The following is a 13,433-nucleotide window of genomic DNA, read 5'->3' as shown; positions in this document are numbered from 1 at the left end:
TTGGGGGAGCAGCTCCCTGTACAGGGAGCCTTCCCCCTGCAGCTGAGGAGCAATGGGTGCAGGAAGCAGGGGGAGAGTTTGAAGAGCTTTCTGCAGCCTGGGGAGAAATCTGGGGGTGGGTCTGTCACAGCCCTGGATGCCGTGCCGGGGAAGAGGAAGTCCCGTCCTGCCCAGCCCAGCCGGGACTAGCAGCTGAGCCCAGCACAGGGTAGGAGCCACCAGCCATGTCTTCCCCAGTCCTGCCCCCTACCCCACAGTGATTTACCTCTCTGCCGGCTTCCCAAAATATACTGCTGGGGAGGGTCACATGACCGCTGTTGTGGCTTTCCTTTGCTTCCCAATCAGAATGTCATTTTTCTGCGGGGAAGCAAAGAAATGTGCGAGGGACGTGAATACTGTGCATGCACAGTGGCGCAGAATTTCCTCAGGAGTAACAATGGCTAAAGCCAAGCCTTATCTGAATTTCCCAATCATTTTCTCGCTACTTGGATTGCTTTCTTTATCGTCAAATAAATAAGATCGTTATAACTTGTCTGACTCTTTCCACAGGCTTGCAATCCTAAATATACAGACTATGACAAGACAGGTTCAATATGCGCCAGTGAGAATATCAATAACACGCTGACTCGATACCGATGGCTGGTTAGTGCCCCTACTGGCCCTGACGGTGTGACCAGTCCCATGAGAGAGGTTGACTTTGATACATTCTTCACTTCCTCCAAGATAATCACACTGGACTCCATTTACTTTCAAGCTGGCTCTCGGGTCCAGTGTGCAGCTCGTGCTGTAAATTCAGATGGGAATGAAGGCCTAGAGCTCATGAGTCCTATCGTAACAATAAGCACCGAGGAGGGTAATGTATCCGTTAACTATAGCAAAACTTGCATACCACACAAAAAATGACTTTCTCTCTTACTTTATCAGCTTTCACTTACATGTCACCTTTAATGTCAAAAGAAGAACAGGAGTACTTGTGGCACCTTAGAGACTAACAAATTTATTAGAGCATAAGCTTTCGTGGACTACAGCCCACTTCTTCGGATGCATATAGAATGGAACATATATTGAGGAGATATATATACACACATACAGAGAGCATAAACAGGTGGGAGTTGTCTTACCAACTCTGAGAGGCCAATTAATTAAGAGAAAAAAAACTTTTGAAGTGATAATCAAGCTAGCCCAGTACAGACAGTTTGATAATAAGTGTGAGAATACTTACAAGGGGAGATAGTCAATGTTTGTAATGGCTCAGCCATTCCCAGTCCTTATTCAAACCGGAGTTGATTGTGTCTAGTTTGCATATCAATTCTAGCTCAGCAGTCTCTCTTTGGAGTCTGTTTTTGAAGTTTTTCTGTTGTAATATAGCCACCCGCAGGTCTGTCACTGAATGACCAGACAGGTTAAAGTGTTCTCCCACTGGTTTTTGAGTATTTTGATTCCTGATGTCAGATTTGTGTCCATTAATTCTTTTGCGTAGAGACTGTCCGGTTTGGCCAATGTACATGGCAGAGGGGCATTGCTGGCACATGATGGCATATATCACATTGGTAGATGTGCAGGTGAACGAGCCCCTGATGGTATGGCTGATGTGATTAGGTCCTATGATGATGTCACTTGAATAGATATGTGGACAGAGTTGGCATCGGGGTTTGTTACAAGGATAGGTTCCTGGGTTAGTGGTTTTGTTCAGTGATGTGTGGTTGCTGGTGAGTATTTGCTTTAGGTTGGGGGGTTGTCTGTAAGCGAGGACAGGTCTGTCTCCCAAGATCTGTGAGAGTAAAGGATCATCTTTCAAGATAGGTTGTAGATCTCTGATGATGCGCTGGAGAGGTTTTAGTTGGGGGCTGAAGGTGACAGCTAGTGGTGTTCTGTTATTTTCTTTGTTGGGCCTGTCTTATAGGAGGTGACTTCTGGGTACTCGTCTGGCTCTGTCAATCTGTTTTTTCACTTCAGCAGGTGGGTATTGTAGTTTTAAGAATGCTTGATAGAGATCTTGTAGGTGCTTGTCTCTATCCGAGGGATTGGAGCAAATGCGGTTATATCTTAGAGCTTGGCTGTAGACAATGGATCGTGTGGTGTGTCCTGGATGGAAGCTGGAGGCATGTAGGTAAGTGTAGCGGTCAGTAGGTTTCCGGTATAGGGTGGTATTGATGTCACCATCGCTTATTAGCACAGTAGTGTCCAGGAAATGGACCGCTTGTGTGGATTGATCTAGGCTGAGGTTGATGGTGGGATGGAAATTATTGAAATCATGGTGAAATTCCTCAAGGGCTTCTTTTCCATGGGTCCAGATGATGAAGATGTCATCAATGTAGTGCAAGTAGAGTAGGGGCGTTAGGGGACGAGAGCTAAGGAAGCGTTGTTCTAAGTCAGCCATAAAAATGTTGGCATATTGTGGGGCCATGCGGGTACCCATAGCAGTGCCGCTGACTTGAAGGTATATATTGTCCCCAAATGTGAAATAGTTGTGGGTGAGGACAAAATCACAAAGTTCAGCCACCAGGTTAGCTGTGACATTATCAGGGATACTGTTCCTGAGAGCCATTACAAACATTGACTCTATCTCCCCTTGTAAGTATTCTCACACTTATTATCAAACTGTCTGTACTGGGCTAGCTTGATTATCACTTCAAAAGTTTTTTTTCTCTTAATGAATTGGCCTCTCAGAGTTGGTAAGACAACTCCCACCTGTTTATGCTCTCTGTATGTGTGTATATATATCTCCTCAATATATGTTCCATTCTATATGCATCCGAAGAAGTGGGCTGTAGTCCACGAAAGCTTATGCTCTAATACATTTGTTAGTCTCTAAGGTGCCACAAGTACTCCTGTTCTTCTTTTTGCGGATACAGACTAACACGGCTGTTACTCTGAAACCTATCTTTAATGTCATAATCTTGCCTGTTCTCTAGTCATTCATGGAGCCTTCAAAAATTAATAAAACCTGAACTTCTAAGGTAAAAAACAAGCACTAAATAAACTTTTATTGGCAGGGCTGCAGGGGGAGATGGGGAGAGATGCAGAAAAACCTTTTAGAACTTCTCTACACATCATAAAGAAGTTATAAAAAGTACAAACACATTTCTCCCCTTTGAACACCTTTAAATAATCTTCCACATGACTAATCAGGCTTTGCTATTTTAAAAGTCAAATAAAAATTTAGGGTCATCCCAGAAATCAAAGTTTTTTTTTTTATGTTTAATGTGATAGTTGTCAAACAATCAAAACAGAATTCCAAAGTGTTGCACTGTATAAATCCTATGTGAGATTATGACAATTCTTTGTCACCCCTGCTCTCTTTGCTGCTACAGTAACTTTTTATTTTGTGTAATATACCATTTATAATAGACAAGATATTAAATCGTTCATTCTGTGAAAAGTCCTAGCCTCTTTAATCTCATATGGGATTCTTTCCAAACCCTAATCATTTTAGTTGCCTTTCTCTGAACCTTTTCTAGTGCCAGTATATGTTTTTTGAGATGAGGAGACCACATCTGTACGCAGTATTCAAGATGTGGGCGTACCATCGATTTATCTAAGGGCAATAAGATATTCTCCGTCTTATTCTCTACCCCCTTTTTAATGATTCCTAACATCCTGTTTGCTTTTTTGACTCCCTCTGCACACTGCATGGACATCTTCAGAGAACTATCCATGATGACTCCACGATCTTTTTCCTGATTTGTTGTAGCTAAATTAGCCCCCATCATATTATATGTATAGTTGGGGTTATTTTTTCCAATGTGCATTACTTTACATTTATCCACATTAAATTTCATTTGCCATTTTGTTGCACAATCACTTAGTTTTGTGAGATCTTTTTGAAGTTCTTCACAGTCTGCTTTGGTCTTAACTATCTTGAGCAGTTTAGTATCATCTGCCACCTCACTTTTTACCCCTTTCTCCAGATCATTTATGAATAAGTTGAATAGGATTGGTCCTAGGACTGACCCTTGGTGAACACCACTAGGTACCCCTCTCCATTCTGAGAATTTACCATTAATTCCTACCCTTTGTTCCCTGTCTTTTAACCAGTTCTCAATCCATGAAAGGACCTTAACTTTTATCCCATGACAACTTAATTTACGTAAGAGCCTATGGTGAGGGACCTTGTCAAAGGCTTTCTGGAAATCTAAGTACACTATGTCCACTGGATCCCCCTTGTCCACATGTTTGTTGACCCCTTCAAAGAACTCTAATAGATAGTAAGACACGATTTCCCTTTACAGAAACCATGTTCACTTTTGCCCAACAATTTATGTTCTTCTATGTGTCTGACAATTTTATTCTTTACTATTGTTTCAACTAATTTGCCTGGTACCAACGTTAGACTTACCGGTCTGTAATTGCCAGGATCACTTCTAGAGCCCTTTTTAAATATTGGTGTTACATTAGCTATCTTCCAGTCGTTGGGTACAGAAGCTGATTTAAAGGACAGGTTACAAACCCTAGTTAATAATTCCAGAATTTCACATTTGAGTTCTTTCAGAACTCTTGGGTGAATGCCATCTGGTCCCAGTGACTTGTTAATGTTAAGTTTATCAATTAATTCCAAAACCTCCTCTAGTGACACTTCAATCTGTGACAGTTCCTCAGATTTGTCACTTACAAAAGCCGGCTCAGGTTTGGGAATCTCCCTAACATCCTCAGCCGTGAAGACTGAAGCAAAGAATTCGTTTAGTTTCTCCGCAATGACTTTATCATCTTTAAGCGCTCCTTTTCTATCTCGATCATCGAGGGGCCCCACTGGTTGTTTAGCAGGCTTCCTGCTTCTGATGTACTTAAAAAACATTTTGTTATTACCTTTTGAGTTTTTAGCTAGCCGTTCTTCAAACTCCTCTTTGGCTTTTCTTATTACATTTTTACACTTAATTTGGCAGTGTTTATGCTCCTTTCTATTTACCTCGCTAGGTTTTGACTTCCACTTTTTACATGGTTCTCTTACATGGTTGTTAAGCCACGGTGGCTCTTTTTTAGTTCTTTTACTGTGTTTCTTAATTTGGGGTATACATTTAAGTTGGGCCTCTATTATGGTGTCTTTAAAAAGTGTCCATGCAGCTTGCAGGGATTTCACTTTAGTCACTGTACCTTTTAATTTCTGTTTAATTAACCCCCTCATTTTTGCATAGTTTCCCTTTTTTAAATTAAATGCCACAGTGTTGGGCTGTTGAGATGTTCTTCCCACCACAGGGATGTTCAATGTTATTATATTATGGTCACTATTTCCAAGCAGTCCTGTTATAGTTACCTCTTGGACCAGATCCTGTGCTCCACTCAGGACTAAATCTAGAGTTGCCTCTCCCCTTGTGGGTTCCCGTACCAGCTGCTCCAAGAAGCAGTCATTTAAAGTATCAAGAAATTTTGTCTCTGCATTTTGTCCTGAGGTGACATGTTCCCAGTCAATATGGGGATAATTGAAATCCCCCATTATTATTGAGTTCTTAATTTTGATAGCGTCTCTAATTTCCCTTAGCATTTCATCATCACTATCACTGTCCTGGTCAGGTTGTCGATAATAGATCCCTAATGTTATATTCTTATTAGAGCATGAAATTACTATCTATAGAGATTCTATGGAACATGTGGATTCACTTAAGATTTTTACTTCATTTGATTCTACATTTTCTTTCACATATAGTGCCACTCCCCACCCCGCACGACCTGTTCTGTCCTTCTGATATATTTTGTACCCCGGAATGATTGTGTCCCATTGATTGTCCTCAGTCCACCAGGTTTCTGTGATACCTATTATATCAATATCCTCCTTTATAACGAGGCACTCTAGTTTACCCATCTTATTATTTAGACTTCTGGCATTTGTGTACAAGCACTTTAAAAACTTGTCACTGTTTATTTGTCTACCCTTTTCTGATGTGTCCAATTCTTTATGTGAATGTTTCTCGTCAGATCTGGCCCTTACATTATCCTCTTCCATCCTCTGCTCCTGACTAGAACCTAGAGAATCTCTATCAATAGACTCTCCTCTAAGAGAAGTCTCTGTCCGATCTACATGCTCCTCTGCAGCAGTCGGCTTTCCGCCATCTCCTTGTTTAAAAACTGCTCTGCAACCTTTTTAATGTTAAGTGCCAGCAGTCTGGTTCCACTTTGGTTTGGTGGAGCCATCCTTCCTGTATAGGCTCCCCCATCCCAAAAGTTTCCCCAATTCCTAATGATCTAAACCCCTCCTCTCTACACCATCATCTCATCCACGTATTGAGACTCTGAAGCTCTGCCTGCCTACCTAGCCCTGCGTGTGGAACTGGGAGCATTTCTGAGAATGCCACCATAGAGGTCCTGGATTTCAGTCTCTTTCCTAGCAGCCTAAATTTGGCCTCCAGAATGTCTCTCCTACCCTTCCCTATGTCATTGGTACCTACATGTACCACGACCACCGGCTCCTCCCCAGCACTACACATAAGTCTATCCAGATGCCTCGAGAGATCTGCAACCTTCGCACCAGGCAGGCAAGTAACCATACGGTTCTCCTGGTCATCACAAACCCAGCTATCTATGTTTTTAATGATCGAATCTCCCATTACTAACACCTGCCTTTTCCTAGTGACTGGAGTTCCCTCCCCCGGAGAGGTAACCTCAGTGCGAGAGGATACCCTAACACAATCTGGAAGGAGGGTCCCAACTATGGGAAGGTTTCCCTCTGTTCCTGTTGACTGCTCTGCTTCCCTGGGCCTTTAATCCTCCTCAACAGTGGAGGGGCTGTCTGACCGGAGGTGGGACAATTCTACAGTTTCCTGGAAAGCCTCATCAGCATACTTCTCTGCCTCGCTTAGCTCCTCCAGTTTCGCCACCCTGGCCTCCAAAGCCCGTACGTGGTCTCTGAGGGCCAGGAGCTCCTTGAACCGAATGCACACATACGCCACCCGCCCACAGGGCAGGTAATCATACATGCTGCACTCAGCGCAATAAACTGGATAACCCCCACTCTGCTGCTGGGCTTCTGCCTGAATGGTCTCCTAGTTAATGAAAGGGTGTTGTTTAAATCAGGAAGTTTTGACGGTAGTTTAGTTTATAGTTTTAAAGAAAACAGCAAGGGGCCTTTGCCCCCTTCCCACTCCCCTTCCAAACTCCCTTGCGAAATTCCCTGTTAGCAGCCCCTGTTTGCAAAGCTCCCTGGTCGCTTGCGCACTGCTTTATAAAGCCCTGGCCTGCTTGATAGGCCCGCCCACTCATTAAGGCTCAGCCAATTAACAGAGGCTTCTAGCTTTCAAACCTTCCTTTGAAGCTCACGAAGAAGTGGGCTGTAGTCCACGAAAGCTTATGCTCTAATAAATCTGTTAGTCTCTAAGGTGCCACAAGTACTCCTGTTCTTTTTGCGGATACAGACTAACACGGCTGCTACTCTGAAAGCTTCCAACTGCCAGCCACAGCACACGGTCCTTCAAACAAACAAACAAACAAACAAACAGGGACAAACACAAGTTCAGCACACAGCGAGTAACCCCCAAACACAAACACACACACACACTACAGACAGTCACTTACTCCAAGGGTGTTGTATTTGCTCCTCCTTCACTTGGAGAACTCCCTTGCGAAACTCCCTGATGAGGAAAACTAACTGCAGGTTTACAAGCAGACATTTGAGTTATAATTTTCTTAATTTATAAACGTTCAATATGCATAAATATAATCTTACGTAAGTCTTAAGTAAGCTTGTTTAAATTTAAGTCCTCAACAGTATGGTTGCAGAAATCATTTGAGTATGAACAACTTACTTCTATTGTTTTCCAATTTGCTCTGCTCTAGAGATGTAATCTAGGTACAACATGAGGAAAACGTTTAAAAATAAAAGTAAAATCTTGTTTCAAAATTAACCATGCAATCAAACTACATTCTGAAGAGGATTTTTTTTAAACCTGCCCATGCATGGACCAAACTTCCAAAAAATGACCACTCAGCCCCACATTTAGCATGGTCCCATGTGCAAACAGACAGTCTTTTGTGCACAATAGGTACCTGTGTGTTTTTGTATACAGTGTCTTGCTTTGCAAGCCTGTTGATGCATACAAATATATGCTTAGAGTATGTGTGTGCAATTTAGGCATCCGGTTTTGAAAATTTGATCCACTTTGGTCAAATAGTTCTGATTTCCACTTAAATCCTCTGTGGTAACCATTCCTGTTCAAATTTGTGGTTAATGCTGGCCTCTCCTAACAGGCTGCTTGTCATTCCAGAAAATTTGTCTAGTTTTTAAAGAATGTACAGTGAAAAAGAAATGTAAGATTAGTGCAAAGCAGAGTCAAATGTTGTTTCTTCTGGACACAAAGTGAAGTTGCTTTTCCCTTTTCCATTAGGTCTTTGCCAGCCCCGGGTGCCAGGTGTGGTTGGGGCAGAGCCATTCTCTGCCAAGCTGCGCTACACTGGCCCGGAAGATCCAGACTATGCTAATCTCATCAAACTGACCATCACAATGCCTCATATTGATGGTATGTAAAAATTTCATCTATAGGTCAGCGTGCACATCATCTTCATTTTATTTTAGCAAATGTCTTAAGTAGCCAAAAGCACAATGTAATCTCATAGTGTTTACAACAGTGGAGAAATGTCATGAATGTGTAATTTGAACCTGTGATAGTACAATATGTCATAGTGATATATGTGTAAGGAGATGAGTCATCCCTCAATTAGAGCCTGATTAAACCACATGGACTGAAGAGTCACTCCTGTGCTAGGCTCTAGCCAATCCACAATCCAGAAACTGATCTGTGACTCTCGGGGCAGGTATATAAGCCTTACAGGAGGAACAGCAGCTCAGTCTGCTCAATGGCACTCTGCAGCTTGGAACCTTTCCCTGCCTGATGATGGCAACAGACTCCACAAGCCTTAACCTGCTCTTGCTCCAGCCCTGTTCCTAGTGCTGCTCCAGCCTTGCTCTCACTCCAACCTTGTTCCAACCCCACACTGGACTCCTTATTCTGGCTCTTGACTCCCTGGCTCTGACCAGTAGGCATAACTGCCACAGCTCCAATCACTAGGCCCGACTATGCTCATCATAGTTTCTGACAGTTAGAGCAGACTGACCTCCATTGGACTCAATGACCAAGATGGATCTCCTATGTTGGCAGGTGCGCTCTACAATTGAAATGAAATCTCTAGACTCCTCTGCCACTAAGATGACAGAACTAGTTCGAGCTCTCGAGAACTAAGTGGCCCAGCTACAATTGGAAAGTGCCTTCCTGCGCTCACACCTCCCAGCAGTCCCAGGCCCCCCTAACATCATCAGCCACGACAGCCCGAGATCTAAGTCCAAAGATCCTGCTTCCAGAGAGATTTGATGGGAACCATCAAAAGTTTTGTTTTGGGGGGAAGAGGGTGCAATCATTGTTGCCTACGGTTCCTGTTACACCTAGCAATGTACATGAAAAAACAAACCAAGAGTGGTGTCGTCAGCAGCTTATTAACAGGAAGCACTGGATTAGGCATCGCCAATCCTGGAGCAGAACTTTGATTAATTCATTTGTGTCTTTTCATTCATGTTTGATGACCCAGACCGTACCCACTCCACCGAAGCTGCCCTGCAGTCACTCAAACAAGATCCCCTTTCTGTTGCAGCCTACACCACCCGTTTCCATCACTGGTAACTGACATGGCTTGGAACAAAGCAGTGCAGATTTACCTTTTCTGTCTAGGCCCGAATGATGAGATTAAGATAAGCTGGACCAGGTAGATCCCCACTCGGCATTGCTCCCCAACATCAAGTTGTGTATCCAAATTGACTGTTCGAGTAATGCCAGGAATGAAGGAAGGTACACGCTTGGCCACTGCCTAGCCCACACCTATTCCTGCCACACACACATCCCTAGGCAGTCGTCAGACCCAAATCCATGCAGGTAGACATGACATGAAGGTGCCTCTCAGATCAAAAGAAGGAATATCATTGTCTGAAAGGCCTCTGCCTGTTCTGTGGGGAACGAGGCCACTTTGCCACCAGGTTTCCCCTCAAGTCCTGTTCTGTGGCTAGTCTGAGAAAATGAGCAAGTTCAGCCTCATTAGAAGAGACACAGCCAGATGAAACAACAGGATCGGGTTCCCTGACCAGACCCCTTCTGCTACCTACGTGTATCCTAACCATCGTGGACAATGGCCAATCCCACCTTCAGATGACGCTCCGACTTTGGGCCCTCTATACACCTGAAGCAAGCCGCACCCAGCTTGTGCGGATAGACTCCAGAGGCTCTGGCAATTTCATGGACACTGGATCCATCACCTACTAGTGCAAAGGAAACTCGCCCCCATCTTGGTGGTGGCAATTGATGGCAGCTTGCTATCCTCAGGCCCAGTGGTCTGTCAGACTGACCCCCTCTGAACTGTAATTCAAACCACCAGGAAACCCTGCAGTTTAACCTGATTGACTCAGCCCACTTCCCAATCATGCCTGGTATCCCCTGACTCTCCCTCCACAATCCAGGCATTTTCTGGAGAGCACACAACATTCGGTTTGAGTCTGATTATTGTCAGCATCAGTGCCTAGTCCAGCCTAGTGTCGAGGACATTAGACGTAATCTGGGGAAGGCCTCAATTTTTTCCACACAGCAGACTCCAAGTAAGGATAATTTACCAATTCCTACAAAATACATGGACTTTTAGGATATATTCAATAAAAGAAATACTGCTGTTCTGCACCCACATAGGCCCTACTACTGCTCCATAGATCTCTAGCCAGTGGCCAAAATTCCCTTTGGGTGAATTTACTCTATGAACTCAGGGCCCAATGGGAGTACTTAGATGAAAATCTAGCAAAAAATGTTATCAGTCCCTTTGCATCTCCTGTCAGGGCCCCAATCTTGTTTGTAAAAAAAAAAAGGATGGCACCCTGTACTTCTGCATAGACTGTCAAGCACTGAACAGTATCACCATCAAAAATAAAATATCCCTTGCCATTGATCAGTGAACTACTGGAGAGGGTCAGCTCAGCAAACATTTTTACTAAACTTTACCTACGCTGCACCTATAACCTGATCCTCATCTGAGAGGACAATGAATGGAAAACAGCTTTTCGTACTCAGTATGGATGTTTTGAGTAACTTGTCATGCCTTTTGGTCTCTGTAATGCCCCTGCTACATTCCAGCACTTGATTAATGATATCTTCAGGGATGTTCTGGACCAGTTTATCGTTCTCTACCTAGATGACGTTCTTATTTTTTTCAGAGAACCAAACCTTGCATGACCAGTGTGGCTAGTTAGTACATGAACACCTTCAAACCAAGTCTGTATGGGAAGCCTGAGAAATGTAAGTTTGATCACACCTCTGTGGACTTCTTGGGTTATACCATTTCTCCCAACAGAATAAGTATGGATCCCAAAAAAGTCTCTGCAGTTTTGACCTGGGCGACACACAAAAGCATCCATGATATCCAGTACTTCCTAGGGTTCACCAGTTTCTATAGATGATTCATCCATTGATTCTCGCAAGTGGTGTTCCCATCTAAACCCTTTGTCATCAAAACAGATGCCTCCAATTACACGATCGGGGCAACAATATCTCAGCAACATGGCCCCCCAAATGACCTCCACTTTTGTGCCTTCTATTCTACAAAATTGATACTCGAGGAACAAAATTAAGAAATCTACTATAAGGAAATACTGGCCATCAAGGCTGCATTTCAGGAGTGTCACCACTATTTAGAAGGTGCAGGCTTTCCAGTCCAGGTGTTCACAAATCATAAAAACCTAGAACATCTCCAAACCGCCACAGCCCTGAACCAGCGTCAGATACATAGATCCCTCTTCTTTTCTAGATTCAGCTTCACCCTGGTCTGCCAGACCAGAACCCGAAATGAGAGAGACGATGCATTATCCCATGAGGGGGAGTACCTAGATAATTTTGCCTTGCCATTTTGTAAACATACTGGCCAACACCAATCTTTTGGCCCTTGTAAAATCCTCATGCCCAGTGATGTGCTTATAGTGACATGGATGTCAGCTAATTTTGACCCAAACTTCTCTGTCAGAAACGAGGTACTTTGGTACAAGGATCGCATTTATGTCCTTGAAGGACCACCTTGTCTAGCAATGCTCCAGCTATGCCATGATTCCACTCTGGCAGGCCACTTCAGGTACGGGTAGACAGCAAAGCTGATCTCTCACAAATTGGTAGCCAAAACTATTCTCCTCCGTCAAGTCTTACATTGCTTCCAGTGAGGTGTGCAGCTGGACGAAGACCCCTCGCCCCCATACCAAACCTCTAGGTGCCCTGATCCTGCTTCCAACCCCACCCAACCATGAGCATCTTATCTCAATGGACATCATCACTGATGTCCCCACTTCTGAGGGCTGCATAGTTATACTGGTCATTGTTGACCTTCTTACCCAAATGGTGCACTTTGTGCCTTGTCAAAAGATACCCACTGCAGAAATGACAGCTCACTGAATTTTTGACTACGTCTTCAAGCTCCATGGGTCACCAACAGACATTATTCCTGATCACGGGCTACAGTTTTTCTCCCACTTTTGGAGAGAATTGTTCAAACTCCTGGAAGACACCCTACACATTTCCTCTGCCAGATGGAGGGACAAACAGAAAAGGTAAACCAAAATCTAGAACAATAACTTTGTTGCTTCATCAACTACCAGCAAGATGACTGGTTCCAGTTCTTGCCTTTTGCCAAATTTGCTTACAGTAACTCCAATCACAGATCAACCTGCCAAAGACCCTTCTATGCCAGTTATAGCTTCCACCCCCAATTTCATCAGTCTGTACTGCGGTCCTCCCATGTCCCTGTGGCTTCTGATTTGGTTCAACACCTCCACCATATTCAAGAAAAATTAAAATCACACTTAAACTCAGCCAAGGAGGACTACAAATGAAACGCTGACCTTCATTGACAGGGACATCCTCCCATGGCAGTCAGAGACAGAGGATGGCTCTCAACTCAACACTTAGACTCCTCCCGACCCTCAAGGAAACTAGACCACCATTATCTTGGCCCATTTCAGATGATTCAACAAATTAACCCCATGGCCTTCAGACTCCAGCTGCTATGTACCATGAAGATACATCCAGTACTCCATACTTCCTTGTTAAAGAAATATGTGAACAACTCCTTTCCTTGATGCACACAACTACCTCCACTCCCCATCATGGACAGGAAGAACACGTGGTGAGGCAGATCCTGGACTCTAAGCTCCTCCGAGGATGACTGCTGTGCCTCATGGATTTGGAAGGGTGTGGCCCAGCGAATGGTTCATGGGAACCAGCCAATAACATACATGTACCTGACCTCCTTCGTGAATTCCATCAATCACACCCTGACAAGTGGGGTCTAAAGCACCCGGGGCAGGGGTGGGAGGGTAATATAAGGTGATGAGTCATCCCTGAAGTAGACCCTGATTAAGCCACATGGATTGTTCAGTCATTCCTGTTCTAGGCTTCAGCCAATCCACAAGACAGGAACTGGTCTGGTGACTCTCAGGG

General features: G+C 43.9%; 1 protein-coding gene across 1 annotated transcript in view; it reads left to right on the top strand.

Annotated features, from left to right (window-relative positions):
* FREM2 (FRAS1 related extracellular matrix 2) overlaps positions 1-13,433 on the top strand; it is a 213,431-nt gene that overhangs the window by 168,837 nt on the left and 31,161 nt on the right. The window contains exons 14-15 of the mRNA XM_054015236.1: positions 550-853; positions 8,313-8,444. Of these exons, the coding sequence (XP_053871211.1) occupies positions 550-853; positions 8,313-8,444 (436 nt within the window). The remainder of the gene's footprint in view (positions 1-549; positions 854-8,312; positions 8,445-13,433) is intronic.

The sequence above is a fragment of the Malaclemys terrapin genome, chromosome 1 (assembly GCF_027887155.1).
Source record: "Malaclemys terrapin pileata isolate rMalTer1 chromosome 1, rMalTer1.hap1, whole genome shotgun sequence".
NCBI lineage: Eukaryota > Metazoa > Chordata > Testudines > Emydidae > Malaclemys > Malaclemys terrapin.
This window is presented reverse-complemented; position numbering and strand designations above follow the sequence as displayed.